A 24519-nucleotide genomic window follows, 5' to 3' on the forward strand; every position below is an offset into this window, starting at 1 on the left:
TGTAGGGTCCACTGCTCTAGCCCCTAATGGGTTTCCCTGCCTGAAATGCCTCCTTTTCCAACATAGAAAATCATCACATTATTCCTGTCCCTGACAGCCTTTGGGACATTGTTTGTTGGATAAATTATAAACAGCTTCTTATGGACTTTGTAATTGAATTTCAACCTATCTTTCTAATCTTTCATTATACTAGAAGAAACCTAGACCGTAGGAAACAGTATGTCAGATTTACATGAGCTGTCAGAATATAGAATATAGAATGGTAGAGGTTCAAGGAACCAAAAGCATTATAGCCTGTCAGAGTTAGAAAATCACAGAAATTCTGAGGTGGCAGGCAACTTAATAACAAGAGTATTAGAATTTTAGGTAAATTAGAATACCTTCAACTTTCAAAGTAGGAGGAAATTTGGGCGGAGAATTCCAGAACCGGAAAGTGTCAACATTGAACATAGAACATAAACAGTCATATCTAGAAAGTGCCCTTGAATATAGAATAGAGAACATAGGAGGCTATAAATGGACTGATTCATGAGATAGAGCCCTGAGAGCTGACCCTGTATCTTATCTTATCTTCTTTGTACTTCTCCTCAATCCAAATTCAATGTCTCAAAGGATCATAGTGCTCTCTCTGCACAGAAGGGATGTCAAACAAATATTTATTGAATATTAGATGATTGAATCACTTTTGAAAGATGTGCCCCTTTCCCCAGGTCTCCTCATATGAGCTCTTGGATAAACATGGCAAACCTCTAGATAATAGACATTCAAACCATTGATTGGGACACTGGAATTAGAATTTCCATCTTGGACATTGTTAGTTTCTTTTTGGTTTTAATGTTTGACTCTATGTTCTGAATGTTTCTTCATGTTCCGATAGTCTAGGGTCTAAGGACCCTCCCAGTTATGATGCTCTGTTATTCTGTAACCTCAGAAACATTTGCTGTTTGCTTATGGTTTCTTTCTGTCTCCTGGCATCTTTCCCAAACTGCTTTGTACTTTACCTTTATTTATCTTCATCGTTATGTGTATTTTGAGAGCAGCTAGGCAATAGTGGATGAAGGGCTGGGCTTGGAGTCAAGAAATTCAAATTTCTATACCACACAGTTACCTGGCTGTGGCATAGAACTGGCCTCAGTTTCTTCATATATAAAATGAGGATAATAGTAGCGTGTATCTCAAAGAGTTTTTGTAAGGATCAAATGAAATAATACACAGTGTCAAGCTATTAAAGCTAATGTGTGTATCGACAACAATTGTGTTTATTTGAAGCAACAAGAAGGCCCAAATGAGGCTGTGCCACAGGACAGTACTCTGTCTTCCTCAACAACCCTTCAAGGATTTAAGAAGGAACATTTATTTTCTAGTGCTGCTTAAAATTGTATCAATATTTTTGAGACAAAATGGTTTGCCACCTTAAAGTGCTATAATAGCTATTTTAGCTATGGTTCTTCCTTCCTTCCTTCTTTCTTTCCTTCTTTCCTTCTCTCCTTCTTTCCTTCCTTCCTTCTTTTTCTTTCTTCCTTTGTTCCTTCTTCTTTCCTTCCTTCCTTCCTTCCTTCCTTCTTTCCTTCCTTCCTTCTTTCCTTCCTTCCTTCTTTCCTCCCTCCCTCCCTTCCTTCCTTTTCCTTACTTATTTCTTCCTTCCTTCCCTTCTTTCCCTTTCCTTTTTTTACTATTTTTAATCTGTCAGGGAGGCAGCAAACCACAGGGCAAAATGGTGTAGGCCCTTTCAGATTTGGCCATTGTAGTTATGATTTCTGCATCACTGTTTTGTGGTAGATTATATCTGGAATTGACTCTGATATAAAAACAGAAGACATCAGTATTTTTTAGAGTGTTCAGTGTGTCCTTCCTCTGACCTCCTTCCCTCCCTTCTTCACACAGTTGGGAGACTGGGTGTGCTACAATAGTATGAACAATGAATCCCTCTAAAGTAGCAAAATTACTCGAATTCTCTCTACATATTTCCACTGGGATGGAAACAATAGTAAGGCTAAGAATCCATGCAACCACTTAAGGGGATTCATTCATTTGCACAAATTTGACCTAGCTGTTGTGCCAAACTCGGTTAACCATTGGTTAGTTTTATTTGGTTGCTTTAAACAAATTCTTCTTCTTAAAAATGTTTTGTTACAAGGAGTTACTCTCTGGGTAGGGAGGAGAAATGAATATATTTGAAAATGAAAGTGATATAAAACCAAGATATCAATAAGAGTTAAAAGTCTTCCTCTCACCTGTGGTGTAATATGTTACCCACCCACCTCCTCTCAAAAAAGCAATGGACACAAGGGATAGAAAGAGACAGACAACATTGACCATGGCCATTTGTATGGGTTTATTTTTGTTTGACTGCTCATTTCTTACAAACTTGTGTTGCTTTTTTTTTTTCCTTTCTCTAGGTTTTCAGTAGGTGAGGGAAGCATCAGAGAGGTAGTGAATGGGAAGGATAATTTGTGAAGACTTCACAGGATGGGGATATAGGGCCTACTCTCTTCTCATATTTCTGAAATAGGGAATGTCTGAGGGAGTAGGAGAGGCTTGGAATTCAATCTTGTAGTGACTAAGCTGACTTCCGGAAAGTCAGGGTCTGAAGCTGTAGGTGTGCCCTTCCTCCTCTCTCAGGTGCTAGCACCAAATAGGGAGATAATGGACTACCTGTGAGCTGTTTGTTTTCTGCTCCAGGTCTCCCCTCCCGTCCCCTCATTTCTTCTCCTAGACTTTTGGACACCTCCCCTGGCAGTTGAGTTCCCGTTAGGGAAAGTCTGAATGGACTGGATCTACCTGGTTCTGCAGTTCTCTGTCTAGTTTTTCGTTCCTAGATTGTAAGCCCACCTCCCAGCCGATGGTGAGAAAGGATAGAAGTGGGCAGGAATCTTTTCATCAACAGTATAGTTAGGGCAGCACTTCCTTTTTACTTTGCCTCCTCCACTAGTTTTCCTAGCGGGGGCATGCCCAAGTCCTGCAAGGTTTGTAACATAAATTTGCCTTGCTTCTCCTAAAGATGTCTCTCCTATTATTTGAATTTTCCATCCCATACAGTAGCAATAATGATATTTGTAAAAAGAGAAGCACTGAAACATCCTTTTTAAGTGCAGAGAAGAGAACAGAATGAAGTTCCAAAGGAAGCTCAGACAAGATAATTGTAAAAGTAACATAGAATTTATAATAGACTTAAAAAACAAGATGGGAGAGGATTCTGCGTAGATGGTGGAGTAGGTCAGAAAATTCCAAGCTCTCAACATTTTCCCCCACAAGAGTTAAAATAGCACCTCAGGGCAAACAAAGTGTGGGTGGAGACAAAGAAAAATAGGGGCACAACCGGGGTTTTCCTCGGACATTTTGAGGAGATCCGAAGAAAATCCCCAGGACTAGGTTTGGTTCCTGCAAGGAGTAAACACCTCCAGGCTAGGTTCCATTTGAACAACAAGCCGGGAAAGTGTTTAAACAACTAGTGCCAAGCCCCAGGGTTAGTTGGTCTGAGAGGCTGCCTCGGCCCCAGCCCCTGGAACTTTTCACCTGGGTATAGTGAGGGGAGCTGTGCGTTTGAGTCCAGAAAGACTGCGGGAACCTCTACTGATGAGGAATGCCAGACTCAGCTGTGTTATGAGGAGTGGGGGCGGGGGGGGGCAAGAAGGAAGCAGCACACGCCCGGTGAGTGCAGAAGCAGTGGAGTAGAACGTCTCTGGCTGTGGGCACTTACAGGAAGTTGGAGGTTTGGCTTTGGTTCCAGGCTAGAGGAGACAACTAGAGATCTGGGGCAAGAGGCACCAATTCCCATACACCAGGGCTAGAGGTGATTACAAATATCAAGTTATTACTACAAAAAAACAAAGCACAGGCAAAGGAGAAAGAATCCAACCATAGAAACCTATTACGGGAATACAGATGACTGGGGTTCATCTTCAGAGGAGGATATTGAAGTAAAGAAACCCCCAAACAGCAATGTCAAATGGTCACTTGCCCAAAAAAATGTATAGAAGATCTTTAAAAAGACTTTAAAAATCAAATGACAGAGATGGAGGAACAACTAAAACTAAAAACAATCCAAGAAAAACAAGAAGCTTATGAAAGGAAAATTGACCAGTTAGAAAAGGAGATCCGGAATCTCAAGGAGGAAAATGACACCTTGAAAATTCAAACTGGGCAAAGTGAAGCCAGTTAAATTATAAGAGATCAAGAAATAATTAAACAAAACAGGGGCAGCTAGGTGGCACCGTGAGTGGAGTCAGGAGGGCCTGAGTTCAAATGTGGCCCCAGACACTTGATATACTTACTAGCGGTGTGACCTTGGGCAAGTCACTTAACCCCAATTGCCCCTGCCTTCCCCCCTCCACAAAACAACAACAACAACAACAAAAACATGATGTATGAATTGGAAATTCATGGCATCAAGTGGCACCCTCTTTTTCTGTTTTGTTCTGACTATGGAAATGTTCTCTTTTTAGTGTTTAAGTTCAATTAAAAATTTTTATTATGAGGGGAAATTAGATGAGACTGAAGGAGACAGGACTTGGTGGTGTTTGGGAAGCGACAGTGGAGTTAAAAAAATCAATAAAACTTTGTCTTTTAGAGAGTTGTGGCAATTTCTAGGCTACATTTTCCTCCCTAAAGGCCCAATTACATTTGCCCACCAAGCTGCTATCTTTTACTGCCCCAGGGCTCTTTCTCCTGTATCACGCTGCTCCTCCAATGGGCTACTCTAACTCCATTTGGAATATAGGGTTTTCGGCTGCAGGGTCAGCAGGATGATTGAGCACTGCCATCTACACCGAAAAAAAAAAGTGGCTATTTCTAACTCGGGATTAAACTATGATTCCTGCGACTGAGTGTCAGTTGCTGCTTCATTGAGCCCAATCTCTTCTTTCTCTTTCTCTTAAGCCCGTGGTGAAATCCTCAGAATTCAGGTATTTATCTTACTGGATTTCCACCCTGAAGATTGCAAAAAGCCCATCCTAGAGGCTCAGGGACTCGTGGGAAAGATAGTCCCTTCAATCATACTGGGTCATATTTTTACACGATGTACCTGACTTATTGAGGACTGTGGTGAGTACCAGTTATCCTCGGTACATTCCCTTCTCATAAATAGATTTGATATCTTAGTACAATTAGACACTTAGTATATCCTTTGTACATTCTAGTATACTTAGAGTAAGCCAGGAAAGATTCAGGTACTCCACTTTTTGTCTCTGCAGTATCAGGCCCTCCAGTTTGCTGGTGATTCCAATTTTGTACTGTTCTTGGTACATAGTAAGCACTTAATAAATGCTCATTGATGCTGCTGATATTAGATGATAACCTTTGTATCGTGTGTTTACCAGGCAGCATACATTAAGTACTTAATAAATGTTTTTTGATCTGAAGTAGATTATATTAAATTGATCTGCCCTAGCTAATGATCTGAATGAAGTTCGCACCAAACAAACTTCCTCCTTCAGGTTATCTATGAATATGTGTGAGTTTGTGGACTTTGCCCTGGGCCTGTGACCTTGACTAGGGAAAGAGAAGGCTATCTTAACTAGGTTTCTGTCATAACAGGACTCTCTTGTGGACAGGAATGCTGCTGACCAGATCACATTTTATCTTATAGATTCAGAGATAACAAGAGCTGGCAGGGAACTGATTGGTCATGTAGTCCAATTCCATGATTTTATAGGTAGAGAAAGTAAAAGTGATATAGAAATTGACCAAAATCATGTAACAAGTTATAGGCAGAGTTGATACAGCTGAGCTTTACAGGGTGGGGGGTCCACTGCTCAAAAAAACTGACTGAAATTTCGTGGGTTATACAGCAAGAGGAACTTTTCCCCCAGGGGTTCAAGGATGCCTCCATCGTCATCTTTATAAAGGTAAAGGAAATTGATTATCCTAGGATGATCACAGGTGGGGAGGGGGTGTCTCTCTTAGTCATTGCAGGCAAGATTCTTTCCAGAGTCCTCCCTAATCCTTCATCTGACAGACGGTCACGTATCTGAGAGCCAGTGTGATTTCAGAACGGGCCAGGGAACGGTAGATATGGTGTTTGCTGCCTGACAGCTCCAGAGGAAATGCTAGGAGCAGAAAAGAGGACTAATGTATTCTGACTGAGGGATAATTAGATGAGATAGGCTCTTATAGTAGGCCTCAGACTTTAATGTGAGGTTCACTACTTGTTTACCAGTTATGAAGCTCACTTGCTCAACCACAAGTGGCTCCATCCTATTTACTCAAATTCCATGTGTCCAAACTCAGCATAGGTGGGATGCCTTGATGCTTTGGAAAATCTCCCAACTTATTTTTGTACCTCTGGACCATTCTCTCTTGTCCAACACGAGCAGGTGACCACCTTATGACTATCTCTTGACCACTTAATCACTGGAGATGGCCCATGCTTCACCCAACCTGTGAGACCCGTCCCCTGCTCACATGTCATTTTTGGCCCTTCAGTGCAAGGTCCATCAACCAATGAGATTCTATATTTTACCATGTTTCTTTTACATATTTGGGTATCAAACCCTATAAAAACTATCTATCTATCTATCTATGTATCACCCCTGGAAGAAGGGGGCATCTCAGACCATGAGGAAGATCTGAGGTCGTCTTCATTAGAGGGGACCATGGACTCTTTAATAAAGTGTCATTGGCTCAGAGCTCTGCCTCAGTGGTTTTTCTTGTAGTTTGAGCAACTTTAATCCCCACACTATTGACACCCAAGATGGGACAGCAATGCATGGACCTGAACCTCTTTAGGCTGGGCCCTGCAAGGGATCCAGAAAGGAAGTACACACTGGGTTGAATTTTTGCCAATGCATGGACACCAGCCCTGGGAGACTGGATTCCTCTCATTGTCTGTACCCAAATTCTCTGAGCCTGAGGTAAGTCTCTTTAAATTGACTACTGGTGAGTCTGACTTGATTTATCCTAAATTCATTTTCTTTAGGAAGTGTCCCTGGTGGTGCTAAGAGGGACTGCTTAAATTTGCAACTAATTTGTCTAAATTTGTAAGCTCCAGAGCACTCAAATTCTATTTTTATAAAAATTATGTGGCCAAAATTTTAACTTTTTAAACATAAGCTACTTTTTCCCCCTTTTCCCTCCATTTTTAAATTTTCATGTTATTAGAGATTCAGTAGTGGAATTACTAGTTCCTTATTTTTCAGCCACCTAGTCACCTACCTAATTTTGAAACTGCATGTTGGCAGGGTTGAAACAGTTTTTTTTTGCCTTTAAATTCTTTTAACAAGGAATAATGTAACCATTTTTATCATCAGTAGAACAATCTTTCAAACTGATTTGGGGGGATTCAGGAAGTCTTCAAGGCATACAACCACCCTGGGAACAATCCCCAACCTTTTCTGACTTGAGAAGAAGGCTCATTTTAGTTTTATGGAGCTGGAGAAAGGAGAAAGTTCCCTTTCATTTAGTGAGAAAGGTTATTATCACTTATATTCTTGGGATAAGTCAGTTACTGACAATCAAAAGTAAATTTTTTAAGAAGTTTTAAAGAAAAGGGCCCCCAGTCACTTGAGCCTGCTCTCTATGGACATTGCATGGGATTTTTTATCACAGCTATTCTCTCCTCATCGGTGGTGAGCTCCCAAAGGGCAGCGGTTGGTTTTGTGGTTTTGCATTCCTTTGTAACCTCAGCCCTTAGTGTGGTGTCCTGCACACAGCGCTCAATTAATAAATCTTGTTGACTCACTGGAGAGGTATTGTGGGGGGAGAAGTTTAGCCAAACAATCTAATAGGAGCAACGATTCCTTTCTTTGAGATTGGGAGTTCATTAGGGCAAGTGTGCTATCAGCTCTTTTCAGGGGAAGGAGGAGAGAGAGCTGGACTTTTGCCAGTTGCTAGCACTGGGACTTTACTTATTTGGCCTCAGTTTACCTGTTTGTGAAATGAGTACAATGATAGCTGTGGCACTGGCCTCATTAAGGTGAACATCGAACAAGGGAGAGCATATGATACATTGGAAGAGCGCTGGTTCTGGAATCAGAGGACTGGGTTCAAATTCCACCCCTAGAGCTTGTATGACTTTGGATAAGTCACTTAATCCCCCAGGCCTCAGTTTCCTCCTCTGTAAATTGGGGGCATTGGACTAGATGGCCTCTGAAGTTTCCTTTCAGCTCTAGGCTTACAAGCTATAGTCTATAAAATGGAGACGAAGCTAGCCTCAGCCCTCACCTCATAGGTTAGATATGAATATCAATGACACAATTTATATCAAGTGCTTTGTAATCCATAAAATGCTATACAAAGGTCAGGTATCATTATTATTATTATTATTATTATTATTATTATTATTATATACATTCTACAAGATGGTGAAAGGTAGTAGTCCAGCCTATTCCATGACCTCTGGGGCTGGGACCAAAGACAAACTGAGAAGCATAATTTAATAGGAAGATGAAGCTGTTAACTTGTGACTATCTCCTCCCCAATCCCTCCTCCAGTTACCCAACGCCTGTTCCCCTTTCCGGTTTCCCAGCAAAGTCCTTTTTAAATGCGTCGGAGGCTGTTATGCTAAGGTTGGGGAGTGGCAGCAACAGGAACAGGTGGGTTGGAGCAAAGGAGACATTGTGTTGTTTCAGATGAGTTTAGGACACTGGCCAGCAGAGAGAAGTGGTGGTAGCTTAGAGCCCTCTGGGTCACCAGTGAGCTGGAGTGTCATTGAGTAAGGTATAGAGGGACCAGGACACATCCACGTGGCTCTCTTTTTACGTCTCTTCCCTTTTTGATATTCTTCTGACAGCTACGCTGAACAACTGCCTAAGATGCTCCTTCTCCGTAGCCCCCAGATGCTGCAGACTCTGGAGAGAGCCTTGAGGATGGACATTCCTGAGTCTTTAAAGGTAAGCATGAGCATTGTTCCTATATGTTTCCTCCCCTCCACTCATGCAGACTTAGTTCAGTGGCTCATCTCTCCCCTGGACGACCGCAACAGCCTTCTGTACTAGGCTCTCCTCCAACTTAGCCTTCCTCCACAGAGCTACCACAATAACCTTCCTAAAATGCAGGTTTCATCTTGCTATTTCCCCCTAGTTGGTAACCTCTAGTAGTTTCTAGGATCAAATATAAACTTCTTGGTTTGGCATGGACAGCACTTCACAATGTTAGCTCTTCTTACCTTTCCCTTCTCCAGCGCTGAGCGCATAGTAAGCCCTTAAGAAGTGCTTGTCGACTGGCCAACAGATTCTACACACTTGGCATTCCAGTCATATTGACCGACCTTATGACCTGTACATGTGACAGTCCATCTCCCAACTCTATTCCTTTTCACAAGTTATCTTGACTCCCAGAATCTATTTCATCTTAACTTCTTTCTTTTGGAATCTTCTGTTTCCTTCAAAACTCAGCTCAAGCATGACCATCTATATCAGGGGTTCTTAACCTGGGCTCTCTGAACTTATGTTTAAAAATATTTTGATAATTGTATTTTGATACAATTGGCTTCCTTTGTAATCCTGTGTATTTTATGCATTTAAAACATGGTCTTGTGATGGGGTCCACAGACTTCACTGGACACTGCCCAAGGGGGCCATGACACAAGCACACACATACACCTACACAACCAATAAAGAATTCCTGCATGAGGCCTTTCCTAACTCCAACTCCCAGCTGCTCATGACCTATATCCACAAACCACAGTGTATTCATGGTGTATATATCATGGATATGCTTATATAGGGTGTTCCAAAAGTCTTAGTGCCAGTTATTAGCCTTTCAAAGTCCTCGTGCATTTTAAACTTTAATTGCTGTTCTGTGTAGATGTTGTCTCCCCTGTGAGATAGTAATTGGAAGAGTCAGAGTTTGAACCCACAATTTCAGTATGGTTTCCAGTACAAAGGGCTGTCAAATCAGTTCATTTTTAAAAGCAAGAACCCGGGGAGGAATTTGTACACTCCGGGAGAAGAACCAAGGGCCCATGATTTCCTAGCTATGTATTCTTAGGAAAGTTACTGCCTTTCTGGACTTCAGTTTTCTCATCTGTAAATGAGTAGGTTGAGTTATGATGATCTGTAGGTCCCCTTCCAAGTTCTATGGTCTAGGATCCTTTGATAATATGCAATAGAAAATGGGGGGGTGGGGTCCAAGTATGAGAACTCCTTATGGGGATAATTGAAACCTCTCTATCACCTGGTCCTAAGTCTTAGGAGGTTGCTTGAGGCTCAGAGAGGTACTTATTCACACTATGAGAGGTTAAGTGACATCCGTGTTGTGTTAGAAATGGAGTTTGACCCCTGGTCTTCCTTACTTCCAAGCCTGACAATCCATAATATCAGCTTGCCCTGGACATGTTTAGAAAATCCTGCCCTCCTGCATGTGACTGACCACTGGAGACTTTGAAACCCCAATTATATACAACTCAACTTAGCAACTTACTGCAAAGTAAATCCTTAACAATCCCTGACTTTTCTAACATCTGAAACATCCTATTACAACGTGTTCCTTTGCTGGTCCTTTTTGTTTGTTGTATCCTGGATCCCTGCCAACCATGCCTCAGGTTAGCCCTGTCTCAGGCTCTTCAACAGCCCCCTCTCTCCAGAAATTATACCCTCCCCCTTCCAAAAGAAGAAGTAAGATTCAAGGATCATTTTTTTCCAGAGAACTCCACCCTGGATAAATAAAGTTATGACCAAGTGCTCCCTTTGGAATTTCTCACGATTAGGTGGCACCACAGTGCACGGAGGGCTGGGTTTCCAGTCAGGAAGACCTGAGTTCAAATCAAACCCTAGACACTTACAATCTGTGTCACCCTGGCCGAATCATCTAACCACCATTTGTCTCAGTTTCCTCAACTGTCAAATGGGGATAATAAGAAAACAGCCTTTATCTCACAGAGTTTGTTGTGAGGATGAAATGAGATAATATTTATAAGAGTGCTTAGTAGCATAGTGATTAGCATGCAGTAAGTGCTTAATAAATGTTTATTCCCTTCCCTTTCTTCCCTTCCCTTCTTTTCTTTTCCTTTCCTGTTCCCCCCTTCGCACATACATAACCTGCTACATTTGCACATCATCATAGCACCATAAACCACAGATGTTATAGCTGAAAACAGGTTCACCAATCTTCCACTCCAGTCTCCTCATTTTATTTTTATTTTTTAAAAATTCTGACTTTAACCAACACCAAACAAAATGGACAATTTTGTATATTCCAAGTTGAAAAGAAAATGTGGATTGTGCATGAAACTGCAGGTCTCTTATTATGGACACTTTGTTTTTCTTTTTATGTGTATAACAGGTTTTCGATTTTGTTTTGACCCTTCTGATCTGTACTCACTCCTCTTGGGTGCTTCATAAATGCTTGTTGGTTGACTGAGTCAAGTAAAGGTTGGGCTAGATCAATGATTTCTAACTCAAGAAGAGACTGGAGCCACTAAGCCATGAATAAGGATCAAATCTTTTGGCCAGGGAGGGGGAGGGAGGGGCGGAATATTGGCTTAGAAAACCAAATTAACATTATGTTCTATTGTAGTTTTACCTTTTTCAATATTTTCCATTTACATTTTAATGTGGCCTGGGCAGCCTCCAGCGTGGGTGATGACCTACAAGATGACCACTGAAGCCTTTCCCTCTATGGTAGCCTATAAATTTATATAAAAGTGAGATGGTGTTACTATCCCCTCAGGACAATTAAGCTCCATTCAGTGCCTAGTATATAATAGGTGCTTAATAAATGTGTATTGAACTGAAGTGGATTCAGGAATTCAATTCTTATCTTTCTCCCCTGCTCTCCTGGAGTGTCCCTGGAGGTGGTATTCCTAAAGGACCAGTGTCAAATGTTGGACTGCCTCTCCTACTTCAAAGTTCTGATACCACTGACTTTCACTACTCTGAGCTCAGAGCCTCCTCCTTTTCACATGGGGATCTCCTTGCTCTGAGGTCTCATCCAATTCAGTGTCTGGCATGAATGCTTTTCAGTAGAACGCAGCCCGCTGTCCCAAATGTAGGTCATACCTACAAAACGCAATCCAAAATGGGTTGTGTGCTGGAAGTGAGCATTAGACTCAATCAAAAGACCACAGTTCAAGTTTGGGCTCAGCTATTTAGTATCTCTGTGCCTCGGGCCAAATCAGTGAACTTCTCCCTCCTGGTGGCAAAGTTTTCTAACCTTTCTAACACTTGCTGTGTTTTCACTCATTCTCCTCCTGGACTACTACAATAGCCTGCTGTTCCTTATGCCTGCCCCACATCTCACTCCAGGCAATTTTCCACTCAGCTATCAAGGTGATCTCCCTTAAATGTAAGTGTGACCATGTCACCCTCTACTCAGTCAACTCCAATGGCTTCTTATCACCTCCAGTTTCAGATAACCTGACACCCTTCTTTAGTCTTCTCATACCTTATACCCCATCAATCCCATTTCTTCCCCTTTCCCTGCCACCAAGTCCCCTGAGATCTCCTTGTTCTTCAAACAACAGACTCCATCACCAGGCTTCAAGCTTTTTTACAGGCTGCTCCCTTTGGCTGGAATCATCTTCCTCCTCAGCTCTGCCTCCTGGCTTCCCTGGTTTCCTTCAAGTTCCAATTAAAATTTCGTCTTTTACTGGAAGCCTTCCCTGATTCTTCTTAATTCCAGTGTCTTCTCTTTATGAACGAGCTCCCATTTATCCTGTATATCGCTTATTTGTATGTACTTAGTGGCATGTCGCCTCCCCTATTAGATTGTGAATTCCTTGTGAGCAGGGACTGTCTTTTGTCTTTCTTTATATCTCTAACTTAGCACAGTGACTGTCATATAATAAATGTTTATTTACTGATTTTGTCACCTTGCCCAATGGACTGACTGTCACTCTGTCTTCTTTGGGCTGCCTCTCCAGATTTATGGGACCGTCTTCCATATGAACCACGGGAATCCATTCAAGCTGGAGGCATTGGTGGACAGGTGGCCAAATTTTAAAACTGTCATCGTCCGACCTCGAGAGCAGGTAAATCACTTGTTTTGTCTCCATAGAGGCTGAGCTTACCCCTTTTCACTTCATCAGTGGCAAAGCTAGAATGCTTGTATTACCTGGTCAACAACTTTCCCCATTGCTCTAGTCCCTTCCGACATTCTGATCACTGGCTTTCTTTCCTTTTTTCCAACCTGTTCAGGACATGACAGATGATTTAGATCCCTATACCAACGCCTACCAAGTTTATTCCAAGGATCTCCAGAATTGTCAGGAAATCCTCAAGTCTTCAGATGTCATCAACTGGAAGCAGCATCTGCAGATTCAAGGTAAGAATGTCATGGATTTGCATTAGCCAGTCAATAAACTCTTCTCCAGTCATCATTTAGCACAGCTACCTTTTGGCTCTATCAGATCTTCTAATTCCTAGAGGCTGCAAACTTGGCATGAATCTACAGGGCAAAATAGCTGCCATAAGGGCTAAAGTGATCTTAGCCTCCATCAAGGAAGTCATAATGTCCAACACTAGGGAGGTAATGACAACCATGTACCCTGCTCTGGTCACACCACATCTGAAGTATTGTGGTCAGTTCTGTTCTCCACATTCTTGGAAGGATATTGGCAAAATGGAGCATATGAAGAGAAGAGAAATCATTCTTACAAGGACTGGTTGAGAGAACCGAGGATATGTAGCTTGAAGAAGAAAAAGTTTGTGTGGGCTTGGAGGTGGTGGTGGAATATGAAAGCTGTCTTTAGGTATTTGGAAGGCAGGCACGTGGAATAGGGGCTTTATTCCTCTTGGCCCCAGGACAGAATTAACAACAATGGGCAATCCTTACAAAGAGGCAAATTTAGGCCTAATCTCTGGGAAAATTCCCTAAGAATCAGAGCTGTCTGAGAGTGAAATGAGCTGCTGTGAGAGATAACCAGCATCCCATCCCTGCAGGCTTTGAAGCAAAGGCTGAGAGGCCATTGTTGGGAATGGTGTAGAGAGGATTGTCAGGTATGTATGAGTGTGAAGAGATAATCTCTGAAGTTCCATCTGATTTTGAGATCCTGTGACTCTTCCTAGTCAAATGTCTTCACCTCCAAGGTCTGGAGTCAATTCCATTTTCCAAAATGTCCAGGATCCCTTTGTGAGATTATACATTGGTCTTTCCCTCAGGCATTAATTCTGGTGATAATGTTTCTTCCCTGTGTCTGAATGGTGGGATTTTGGAACTAACGGAATTTTGTTTTCATTTTTTTTCTCCTATAGGTTTACAGTATGGCTTAAACGAGGTGATAAATAATGTTGCAGGGGAAAAATCAGTCCAGGTCAAGACAACAAATCGAAATCTCTATTTGATTTCTGAAACAATGAGGAGACATGCTCCTTCTCAGCAAAATGTGGATAAATCAATGAAGACTGAGAAACCCAAAAGAGATTTGTAAGTTGTCTAAAATCTGAGTCATGCACAAGTACTTCTTACTCTACAGAAGATGTGTTGCAGTCTAACTGACTAGAACGTGAATTTCTATAAGTCAAATTCTGTTTTCCTGCTGATTTCCATTTCAAAGGTAGAACAATCCCTTCCCCATCTGATTAAAGTGAGGACTTCTAATGTGGTAAAGACCAAAGCAGTGGGAAATCAGGCCTTTACTATTCTTGTGCTCCCATAAGTGCTATAAATTAGCTTTGCTGTTCTGGGGTTTTCTGATCCCCGACATCTCTCTCCTATTGACCTTACAGATATTACATGACTATCTTGTAAATGTGAGAATCTCCAGACTCTGAGGGAACAAATCTTGGAATTTGATTGTCTATCTTCTCTTCTTCACTTTTTGCTTGGATATTCACATTGCTATTGGAGCTAGACTGTCATGTATATTTACTTATAAAGACTATCTTTCATAGGAAAGTAGTTGGGGGGTGGGGAATCACCCAGGCCTATTTCAAGCTCGAAAATGCTACTATGCATAGTAATTTGGTATGAAGTAAGAGGCAGCATGGCATAGGGAATTGAGCCAACCTTGGAATCAGGAAGGTTCAAGTGTCACCATTGACCCTGGGCAAGTGAATCAACTTCTGAGTGCCTGTAGACAACTCTCTGAAGCTACGAGTTGTAGAACACTTGTCAATCTGCAGTGGTGGTGAGCTGGTTCCAGGACCAACCAAATCATGGGTGTTTCATATAGAAGGGAAATACAGTAAGAAAGTCCATTTCTTTGGACCACACAATTGTGACGGGAAAGAAAGATTAGGTAGGATAAGGTTGTGAAGGGCTTTAAATGCCCAAGTTCGTATTTATTTATTTATATTTTATATTATATATTATATGTATATATTATATATTATATATTGTATTATTCTTAAATGCCCAACAGAGTTCATAGTAATTTATTTATATTTTATATTATATGTATATATTATATATATATATTATATATTGTATTATTCTTAAATGCCCAACAGAGTTCATAGTTATTTATTTATATTTTATATTATATGTATATATTATATATATTATATATTGTATTATTCTTAAATGCCCAACAGAGTTCATAGTTATTTATTTATATTTTATATTATATTATTCTTAAATGCCCAACAGAGTTCATAGTTATTTATTTATATTATATATTATATATTATATGTATATATTATATATATTATATATTGTATTATTCTTAAATGCCCAACAGAGTTCATAGTTACTTATTTATATTTTATATTATATATTATATGTATATATTATATATATTATATATTGTATTATTCTTAAATGCCCAACGGAGTTCATAGTTATTTATTTATATTTTATATTATATATTATATGTATATATTATATATATTATATATTGTATTATTCTTAAATGCCCAACAGAGTTCATAGTTATTTATTTATATTTTATATTATATTATTCTTAAATGCCCAACAGAGTTCATAGTTATTTATTTATATTTTATATTATATATTATATGTATATATTATATATATTATATATTGTATTATTCTTAAATGCCCAACAGAGTTCATAGTTATTTATTTATATTTTATATTATATATTATATGTATATATTATATATGGTATTATTCTTAAATGCCCAACAGAGTTCATAGTTATTTATTTATATTTTATATTATATATTATATGTATATATTATATATATTATATATTGTATTATTCTTAAATGCCCAACAGAGTTCATAGGTATTTATTTATATTTTATATTATATTATTCTTAAATGCCCAACAGAGTTCATAGTTATTTATTTATATTTTATATTATATATTATATGTATATATTATATATATTATATATTGTATTATTCTTAAATGCCCAACGGAGTTCATAGTTATTTATTTATATTTTATATTATATATTATATGTATATATTATATATTATATATTGTATTATTCTTAAATGCACAACAGAGTTCATATTTATTTATTTATATTTTATATTATATATTATATGTATATATTATATATTATATATTGTATTATTCTTAAATGCCCAACAGAGTTCATAGTTATTTATTTATATTTTATATTATATATTATATGTATATATTATATATATTATATATTGTATTATTCTTAAATGCCCAACGGAGTTCATAGTTATTTATTTATATTTTATATTATATATTATATGTATATATTATATATATTATATATTGTATTATTCTTAAATGCCCAACGGAGTTCATAGTTATTTATTTATGTTTTATATTATATATTATATGTATATATTATATATTGTATTATTCTTAAATGCACAACAGAGTTCATATTTATTTATTTATATTTTATATTATATATTATATGTATATATTATATATTATATATTGTATTATTCTTAAATGCCCAACAGAGTTCATAGTTGATTCTACAGATGATAGAGGTCACTGGAGTTTATTCAGTAGGAAAGTGACATGGTCATAGCTTCCCTTTAGGAAAATACTTTTCTGGCAACATGGAGAGTATTTTAGAATATCAAGACTTGAGGCGAGAGTCCAATGAAGAGGCCGTTGAAATACCCTGGTCAGAGGCAATGGGGGGCCTAAACAAGGGGAGTAGTCATGTGAATAGGGTGGAAGAAACAAATGTGAGAGGTATTGTGTAGGTGGAAATGACAGTTTGGTAACTGAATATGTGGGGCAAGGGAGAGTGAGGAGTCAGGGCACTAAAGTTATGTACTTGGGTGACTCGGGGTAGCTAGGTGGCACAGATGATAGAGCCCTGGGCCTGGAGTTAGGAAGACCTGTGTTCCCACCCAGCATCAGATACTTGTTAGCAGTGTGACCTTGGCCAAGTCATTTAACCTCTGCCTCCGTTTCCTCAACTGTAAAATGGGGTAATAATAGAATGGCCCCTACTGTGTAGGGTCATTATAAGGATCAAATAAGATAGTATTTGTAAAAGCACCTTTTAACATAGGACCTTGCACCATATGAATGTTTATTCCCTTCTAGAATTGAGATATCTGGAACAGGGATAGATTCGAAGGGAAAAATAATTATTCCGTTTTGGGCAGTCTGCGTTCTTAAAAACATCCAAAGGACAGTCGATAATATGAAAGTTCAGGACAGAAAAGTAGGGCTGGGCTTGTAGAATTAGGACACACCTACCTAAGGATCATAGTCTGTGTAGGTGCTTTAACTCTCTTCCACTCCTGAAGGGCAAAGACCTGGTGTCTTATGTTAGCTTACTTTGCTCTGTACCCAGCACTTACTAATAGTGGGTACTTATTAAAATAAATAGTGAAGTCTTGTGAGCCAGCATCTGTAGCCAGATCGCCTGAGGTCCTGGGCCTAAGAAGCATCAAAAGCACTTTGTGCTTTGCAAAGCCCACCCTCTTTCTTCGAACACGCATATCTCTAAACTCAAGGAAAATGACTGGGTACCCTGTTAGAGGAAATTGACAAAAGAGTGTTTCAAAGATCTGTGGCTTGGTTGCAATATGGGAACATTCTACCGTAGATACATATTCCAACCCTTCTCTTCTTGGTCTGATAGTGGTTTTGTGTTGATGGATCCCCTAAAAAAATTCATTCCCTGGTGGTTGAGCCACTCCAAATCCTGGATGCTTGTACAAACGATACGTGGTCTATCACATAGCCCAGGTCAGAAAACTTTATAGCTTGGCAATACTAGCTAGAGTTTATTCTCTATAAGGACAGAAGGTCACTTTCATGCCAGGATGGGACAGTGCAATGAAACCTTGTTTTCTGCAAAAGCCTGGATTCTATAGAAGATGGCAAAACACACATACACACACACACACACACACACACACGCATGAAGGCACACACACTCACTCACCTCCATGCCCCCAAGGAAGATGAGATTAGCCAGTATCTGATGCCATATTAGCAAATGGAAGGAGAGGAGGAAAAAGGAAGATGCCAGAGTGTCTGGAAGGTAGATTTCCATCAAATCATCCATTTAGAGACTTCTAGTGAAAGCTTTTCATTTACTGTTTTGAAAATTCTCTTAAGCAACTTGCTCCAGGTCACACAGGTGGTAAAAGAGAGTCAGGGTTTGAACCCAAGGCCTGTGACTCAAAAGCTAGTGTTCTTTCCGATATACTATGCCACTCCATAAGATTCTCTAGCAGATAAGAATAGCCAGGCTTTGTAGAAAGCAGTGAGGTGGCACAAAGGATAAAGTGAATGTCAGGAAGACCTGAGGTCAAATCTGGCATCAGACGCTTACTAGCTGTGCGACCCTGGGCAAGTCATTTAACATTGTTTGCCTTAGTTTCCTCATTTGTTAAATGAGCTGGAGAGGAAAATGTCAAATCCCTCTGTATCCTTGCCAAGAAAACTCCCAAAAGGTCTCATGAAGAGTTGCACGTGACTGAAGACGACTGGACAACAACAAAACCAGAAAACTTCACCGAACCACCAAGCCTTACTGATAGTTAGCATTGGCGGGATGTTTTAAGGTTGATTATTATTAAGGGATTATCATCTCATTCCATCTTCACCATAACCCTGAGAGGCAGGTGCTACTATCTCTCCCATTTTACAGATAAGGAAATAGAGGTACATGCTCTATCCACTGGGACATTTAGCTAAGAGTTGTTTCTTTATGCCTTGAATCATTAATAGAAATAGAATAACTGAAGTCATCTGAAAAGGCAGTGGGGAAAGATAGGAAAACCCAATTTACTCAAGAGCCTCGGCCATAGATCTCCAGGGTAAAGTAAGCACTTTGCTGCTGCAGGTAACCACAGGAATCACAGAATTTCAGAATTGGAGGGGGCCTCGGGGGCTATGGATTCTAACTGAGAGCTGAAACAGGAGTCCATCTCCCTCATCTTACAGATGAGGAAATTGAAGCCCAGGGAAGATGACTGATCCAAGAACCCAAGGTCTCTAGATGAGGGAACTCAGCATCTGGCCTGACAATTCACTATGTTTGTTTCTGCCGGTGCTAAGTAACAACTAAATGTCTATTAAAGACACGTTTTTCTTCTGCCTAAAAGAAAAGGTAATAGTGCTTGACTGATGACTTGTCAGGGAGAGTGAAGGGTTCCTAGGAAGAATGGAACTGCTTCAAGAGGAAAAAAAGCAGGGAAAAAAACAGATTTGAGAGACAGAAAAGAAATCTAAACTATTGCAAGGAGTCCAGAAGAATGTGGAAGAGACAGAGAAGGAAAGAAAGCTGAAGGTAACAAAAACAGCCCAGTGAGGCCATGTGCTCTGCTAATATTGGGTTATACAGAAGACAGAGAAACATGCCCCAGGAAAGAGGAGATGAGCAGAACATTTGGGGCCACTTCACAGGCTTGCCACCTTCTCTAGGAATTGAGGTGCGCTTGATCTGCACCTTGAACAAAGCTTGGGGGTTTAAAATGAAAGGTGTTGGTGAGGGAGAGGGGGAAAACCCTTCAGGCCCATAGTACAACCTATTCTCCGGGATCCTAGATGTAGAGTTAGAAGAGATTTCAATCCAATGGGTAGACGTTACAGGAGGAAGATTTCAGGTAAATATAAGGAAAAACTTCCTAATTAATACAGTCGTCCCACACAAGGGAATAGATGAGGAAAGTAAGACCCAGAGAGGTCAAATGATTTGTCCAAGGCCACACAACTAGCAAGTGCCTAAACTGAGCTCTGCACTTAGGTTCATACAGTAACTATGGTGTAAACAACCAGCCTAATGTGCTCCACCTGTCAATGATGTTTAGTTTTCTCTTTTTCCTCAACAGCAACAGAGAGATGTTTAAGATGTCCTTGCTGGATGTTGAGCATGCCTCATTAGTGAACAGCCTCTGGAGCTTTGGAGGAAACCAGAAGAGCCTGAAGTTCATCCAACGTTGCATCCGGCACTTCCCCAGCTACTGCATTCTGGGGCCAGAGGGGACTCCAGTGTCCTGGAACCTAATGGACCAGACTGGAGAATTGAGAATGGCAGGAACCCTGACCAAGTATCGAGGGTTGGGCCTGATCTCCCATGTCATCTACCAGCAGATCCAGGATATGGACAAACTGGGCTATCCTACATACTCCCACATTGCTAGCGACAATCAAGGCATGCAGCGGATAGGCGAGAAATTGAAAAACAAGCTTGCACCCTGCTGCTGGCTACAGTGGAACTGTGAGCCCCTTGGGGCCTCTGCTGTCAAGGAGAGTGAAAGCCAGAGCAGAGGCTCAGGCTCCTCCTGAGCAGGGCACAGGCTCCTTCTCCAGGAGTATATGGGAAAGTGGTTGGATGGAGTGTTACGTTTTTTTAACCAACAGGCCTCTCACTGTAGAGCATCAAATTTAAGCCAACACATTGATTTCTTTGCATAAATCTTACCATGATAACAAGACGCTTGGCTCTCTTTTTCCTTGGGCACTTCCCTGACCCGCCTCCCACCTGGTCTTTCTGTTAAAAGGAGGTTTAGAAGTTCTGGGCACCTATAAAGGAGGGGGTGGGGAACGGTGTCTAGGGGGCTTAAGACGTCACAGTAAATACCCATCTCTTCCAGTTTTAAATGATCTCAAGTTGGTAACAGCAATTACCTGCCCTGGTACCCAGAGGGTAGGGTCTGAGACACCTTTGGACTCAGATGGCTGGAACTCTAGACCTGGTTCTGCTACCCACCTCCCTGGGCAGCCTAAGGCCAGGATCATAGGGCTGGGAGGGACCTCAGAGGCCATCTAAGTGAACCCCCTCATATTACAGACGAGAAGACTGAGGCCCAGAGACAAGCAGCCCAAGGCTGCATAGGTAGTAAATGGGAGATGTGGAACTGAAACCCTAGTCTTCTGATTTTCAATCCAAGACAGTTTGCACTGCTAATGTGCTAATGTACGGACCTCAGTTTCCCACTCTGTAAAGTGAGGAGCCTTGAAGATCTCTAAAGTGTCTTCTATGACTCTCTATCTCCCAGCCTTTTTCTTCTCCTGCTTATTTTACAGATAAGGAAACTGAGGAAAACAAGGTGAAAAGACTTGCCTAGGGTCACACAACTAACAAGTGTCTGAGGCCAGATTTGAATTCTCGAAGATGCTTTTTCCTGATTCCAAGCCTAACACTCTATCCGCTGTGCCACCTGGCTGCCCCTCTATGATGGAGGTGCTATTATCCAAATTTTACAATCAGGGAAACTGAGTCTGTCAAGCGATTTACCCAGTGTTACTTAGTAGTATCTGAGGTAGGATTCAAACTCACATCTTCCTATACAGATGAATTAGTATTATTATTAATTATTATTCCCTATTTTACAGATGGGGAAACTGAAGGTGAGAAATCAAGTGTCTTGCCCAGGGTTTCAGAGCTAGTAAGAAATTCACGTCTTCTGGTTCTAGGTCCAGCTCTCCACTCTATTACGTGTTTCTCTTGTGGCAGCAGCAGGTCACTGGGTATTCTTCCAAGTCAGGAGAGAGGACAGGCTGGAAATGCAAGGTGTGAGGGAAGGCGGTAGACACACTAGTTCTTGTAGCTTTGGACACTTAGTTTTTCTAATAGCTGTCGTCAAAGTCTCTGGTCCCACGCTTTCTTGACTATCCCAGGGATCCTCAAAACAGCTCTTTTTAATCCCATTCTCTCTTCTTTGGTACCAGGGCACCTCTTTGGTACCTTTTGGCACCTCTTTGCCCTGGGCAAGCCCACCACAAGCAGCTTCTGTCTTTTAGAGGGCTGGAGCTGGGGGTGGGGTGAGGCAGAGTCTCAGGGTGGAGCCCCCCTTGGGTGATGATTCTGACTGGGTTAGAGGACTGCTACTGAGATTTCTGCTCTGGGGACCAAGCTAGGAGGGTCCCTGATAAAATGAGACACCAGACCAGGAAAAGAGGACCTCAAAACCCCTCAGGGGATTTAGACTCCAGTGTAGACGCTAAGGTCTGGGTTTCAAACAACTTGTTCAAGTACCCCTAGCTCTGTTTGCGCCAACAGTACCCTAAGGCATTTCCCTGGCCACCCAAAGGAGAATCCCTTGAATTCATTCCAGCTACTCCTCACAGTCTGCCTTCCAATAGCAGCATCTGCCCAGGTTTCGCTTTCCCTGTCCTTCTTGACATTGGAGAAATCCAATGTTCTCAGGTTCTCTTTCTGTTGATTTCTTAAAAAGTCAAGAAAGTAGGCAGCCAGTATTTACAGTACTTCTCCCCTCACCCCCACCCACTCCCCAACTCTGGGATAGAACCAACACTTCCAGCTCTGACGCTGTGGATTCAGTTATAGGGTCATACATTTATGGCTGGGAGGGTCCTCAAAATAATCTAACCCGAACCCTTCCTTTCGCCAATAACGTGATGGAGACAGAAAGGCTGCCGGGTGATTCGTCAGCCTCCAGGTCCAGGATTGAAGCCCAATTCCTCCGAATCCAAATCCAGCTCTTTTGGCTGAATCTTGAGTAAAATGAGGTAAATTCAAATCTTGGCTTTCAATGCTCACCACCAGTTTGGCTTGGGGCAAACTATTCAGCCCCACTGGTTCTCAAAGTCTGCTCGTGGGGAATCGGCCTCTGTGCCATCCCAAGGGACAGGCCATGGCCCCGCTCCTTGGGTCCCTGCTGACCCTGCTGATGCCGTGGCTGGACTGTCTCCTGCCCGCCTTCTGGGCGCTGCCCAACGGCGGCGGTGGCTGGGACAACCTTCCCAGCGTGGAGCTGGGGCTGGTTTTGAGGCGCAGCTACTCCGGATGCCGCGTCACCAAGGACAGGGAGTACCTGATCCCGGATCAGGCGCACGTTGGTGGCCCACCGGGAGATCTCGCTGGAGACTCACTCTGAACTCATCCAGGACTGGCTCTCCTACATCTACGCTTTAGCCGTCCCTATCAACTCGGAGGCCTCCTTCCTTCCCATCCTCAACAGCAAATCCTCGGCCACCTGTCAGCTAACGAAGACTCACTACGTGTACGTCGAGATGGTCACCAGTCTGCCACAGGCCCACCACCACGTCTACTCGCTGGCAGCCCAGCCTTCCTGGACCTTGGAGGAGGTCTTCCGGCAGCAGATTCTTGACATCAGTGACCATCTGGAGGGCAATCACAGCCAGCAAGCCCGATACCAGGCTGAGCTCAGGCTGAACCAGGAATAAGACCAGTATGGGACTACTGGAGTACGTCTGCTGGTGACTCATTGGCAGCGCAGGCCAGCTTTACTTACACAGGCAAATCCACCGCCCCCAGTATCGGCACCCACGTCCTCACTGTGGTGGAGGCTGTGGCAGTCTGGTGCAGGAGGACCAGGTGAGGTGTGCCTTCCTGGAGAACAATGCCACCCAGAAGGTGAACATCACCGCTTCGACTTTGGCCATCTACAACCGCTTGCAACTGGGGACCAATGTGACCGTTTCTGAGCCAACAGTAGTGGGAGTATGTGAAGAACACGGTGACCTCCAAGATCCACAGCAAGAGCTGCCGACCCTTCTACCTTGGCATCACCCTCCAGAACTGGCAGGAGAGCATTCCCAACAGGCTAGTGTCCATCAGCCATTTCAGGACTGCCCCTGCCCTTCATCACTCCCGAGGCCCTGCCAGAGCTCCCAGTACCCTTGGTGAGGCAGCTGGCTCTCGGTGCAGGATGCCATCCATCAGGGCTATGCAGTCAACACCTACCTGGGCTGCTTGCAGCCCAGAACCTCCAATTTCAACTTCCAGGCCAATGCGGATGATGGCTCGTGCCAGGAGGCCTAGAACAACTTCACCTTCGGGGGCATCTTCCAGGAGTGACAGCCAGTGTCTGGGACGGACAGAGAGGCATTCTGTCAACTCTACCGTACCTAGAACCCCGTAACTGGTTGCAGCCTTCTGCCCCCAGAACTACACTGCGATCTTGTTGAACAGTGAGCAGTGGAACAGCGATGTGCCTAAGATGGAGGGTGGGCAGCAATGTGTCAGCTGCTATTGGCTCTTCAAATGCTGTAAGAACCAATGTGGCACCCACTACTACCTCAGCAGGGTGGCGTTTATCTGCCTACTGGTGCACTCCCACCGAGATGCCTGTACTCCCCAACTCTGGCTTCCTCTTTGGGGGATTGTACACCAGTATGCAGGGGAACCCACTCACAAAGACCCAATTGTGTCCCACCTACTTCTACCCCCTGCTGCTCCTTGAGGACCTGAGAGTGTGTGTCAGCAGCAACTTGAGATGGGAACAAAGGCTGCCATTCCCTTTGGAGAATTCCCTTCAGCTACCAGATGGGCAATCCTTTGA

At 42.0% G+C, this 24519-nt stretch overlaps 1 protein-coding gene across 1 annotated transcript; it reads left to right on the forward strand.

Annotated features, from left to right (window-relative positions):
* Window positions 1-8726: 8726 nt before the first annotated feature.
* LOC118852626 (glycine N-acyltransferase-like) lies at window positions 8727-20557 on the forward strand. Its single transcript, XM_036762288.1, has 5 exons — window positions 8727-8828; window positions 12800-12907; window positions 13074-13200; window positions 14130-14301; window positions 20080-20557. Exons 1-5 carry the CDS (start codon window positions 8751-8753, stop codon window positions 20534-20536), a joined length of 942 nt encoding a protein of 313 aa, XP_036618183.1. The 5' UTR covers window positions 8727-8750; the 3' UTR covers window positions 20537-20557.
* Window positions 20558-24519: the final 3962 nt, after the last annotated feature.

Source organism: Trichosurus vulpecula, chromosome 6 (assembly GCF_011100635.1).
Source record: "Trichosurus vulpecula isolate mTriVul1 chromosome 6, mTriVul1.pri, whole genome shotgun sequence".
Classification (NCBI taxonomy): domain Eukaryota; kingdom Metazoa; phylum Chordata; class Mammalia; order Diprotodontia; family Phalangeridae; genus Trichosurus; species Trichosurus vulpecula.

What these genes read in the sequence shown, in the direction of transcription:
- LOC118852626 (XM_036762288.1), top strand. Translation starts at nt 8,751, where the DNA reads ATGCTCCTTCTCCGTAGCCCCCAGATGCTGCAGACTCTGGAGAGAGCC. An exon ending in TCGTCCGACCTCGAGAGCAG is followed by an intron (nt 12,908 to 13,073) that starts GTAAATCACTTG and finishes CAACCTGTTCAG; the next exon opens with GACATGACAGATGATTTAGA. An exon ending in GAGAAACCCAAAAGAGATTT is followed by an intron (nt 14,302 to 20,079) that starts GTAAGTTGTCTA and finishes TTTCCTCAACAG; the next exon opens with CAACAGAGAGATGTTTAAGA.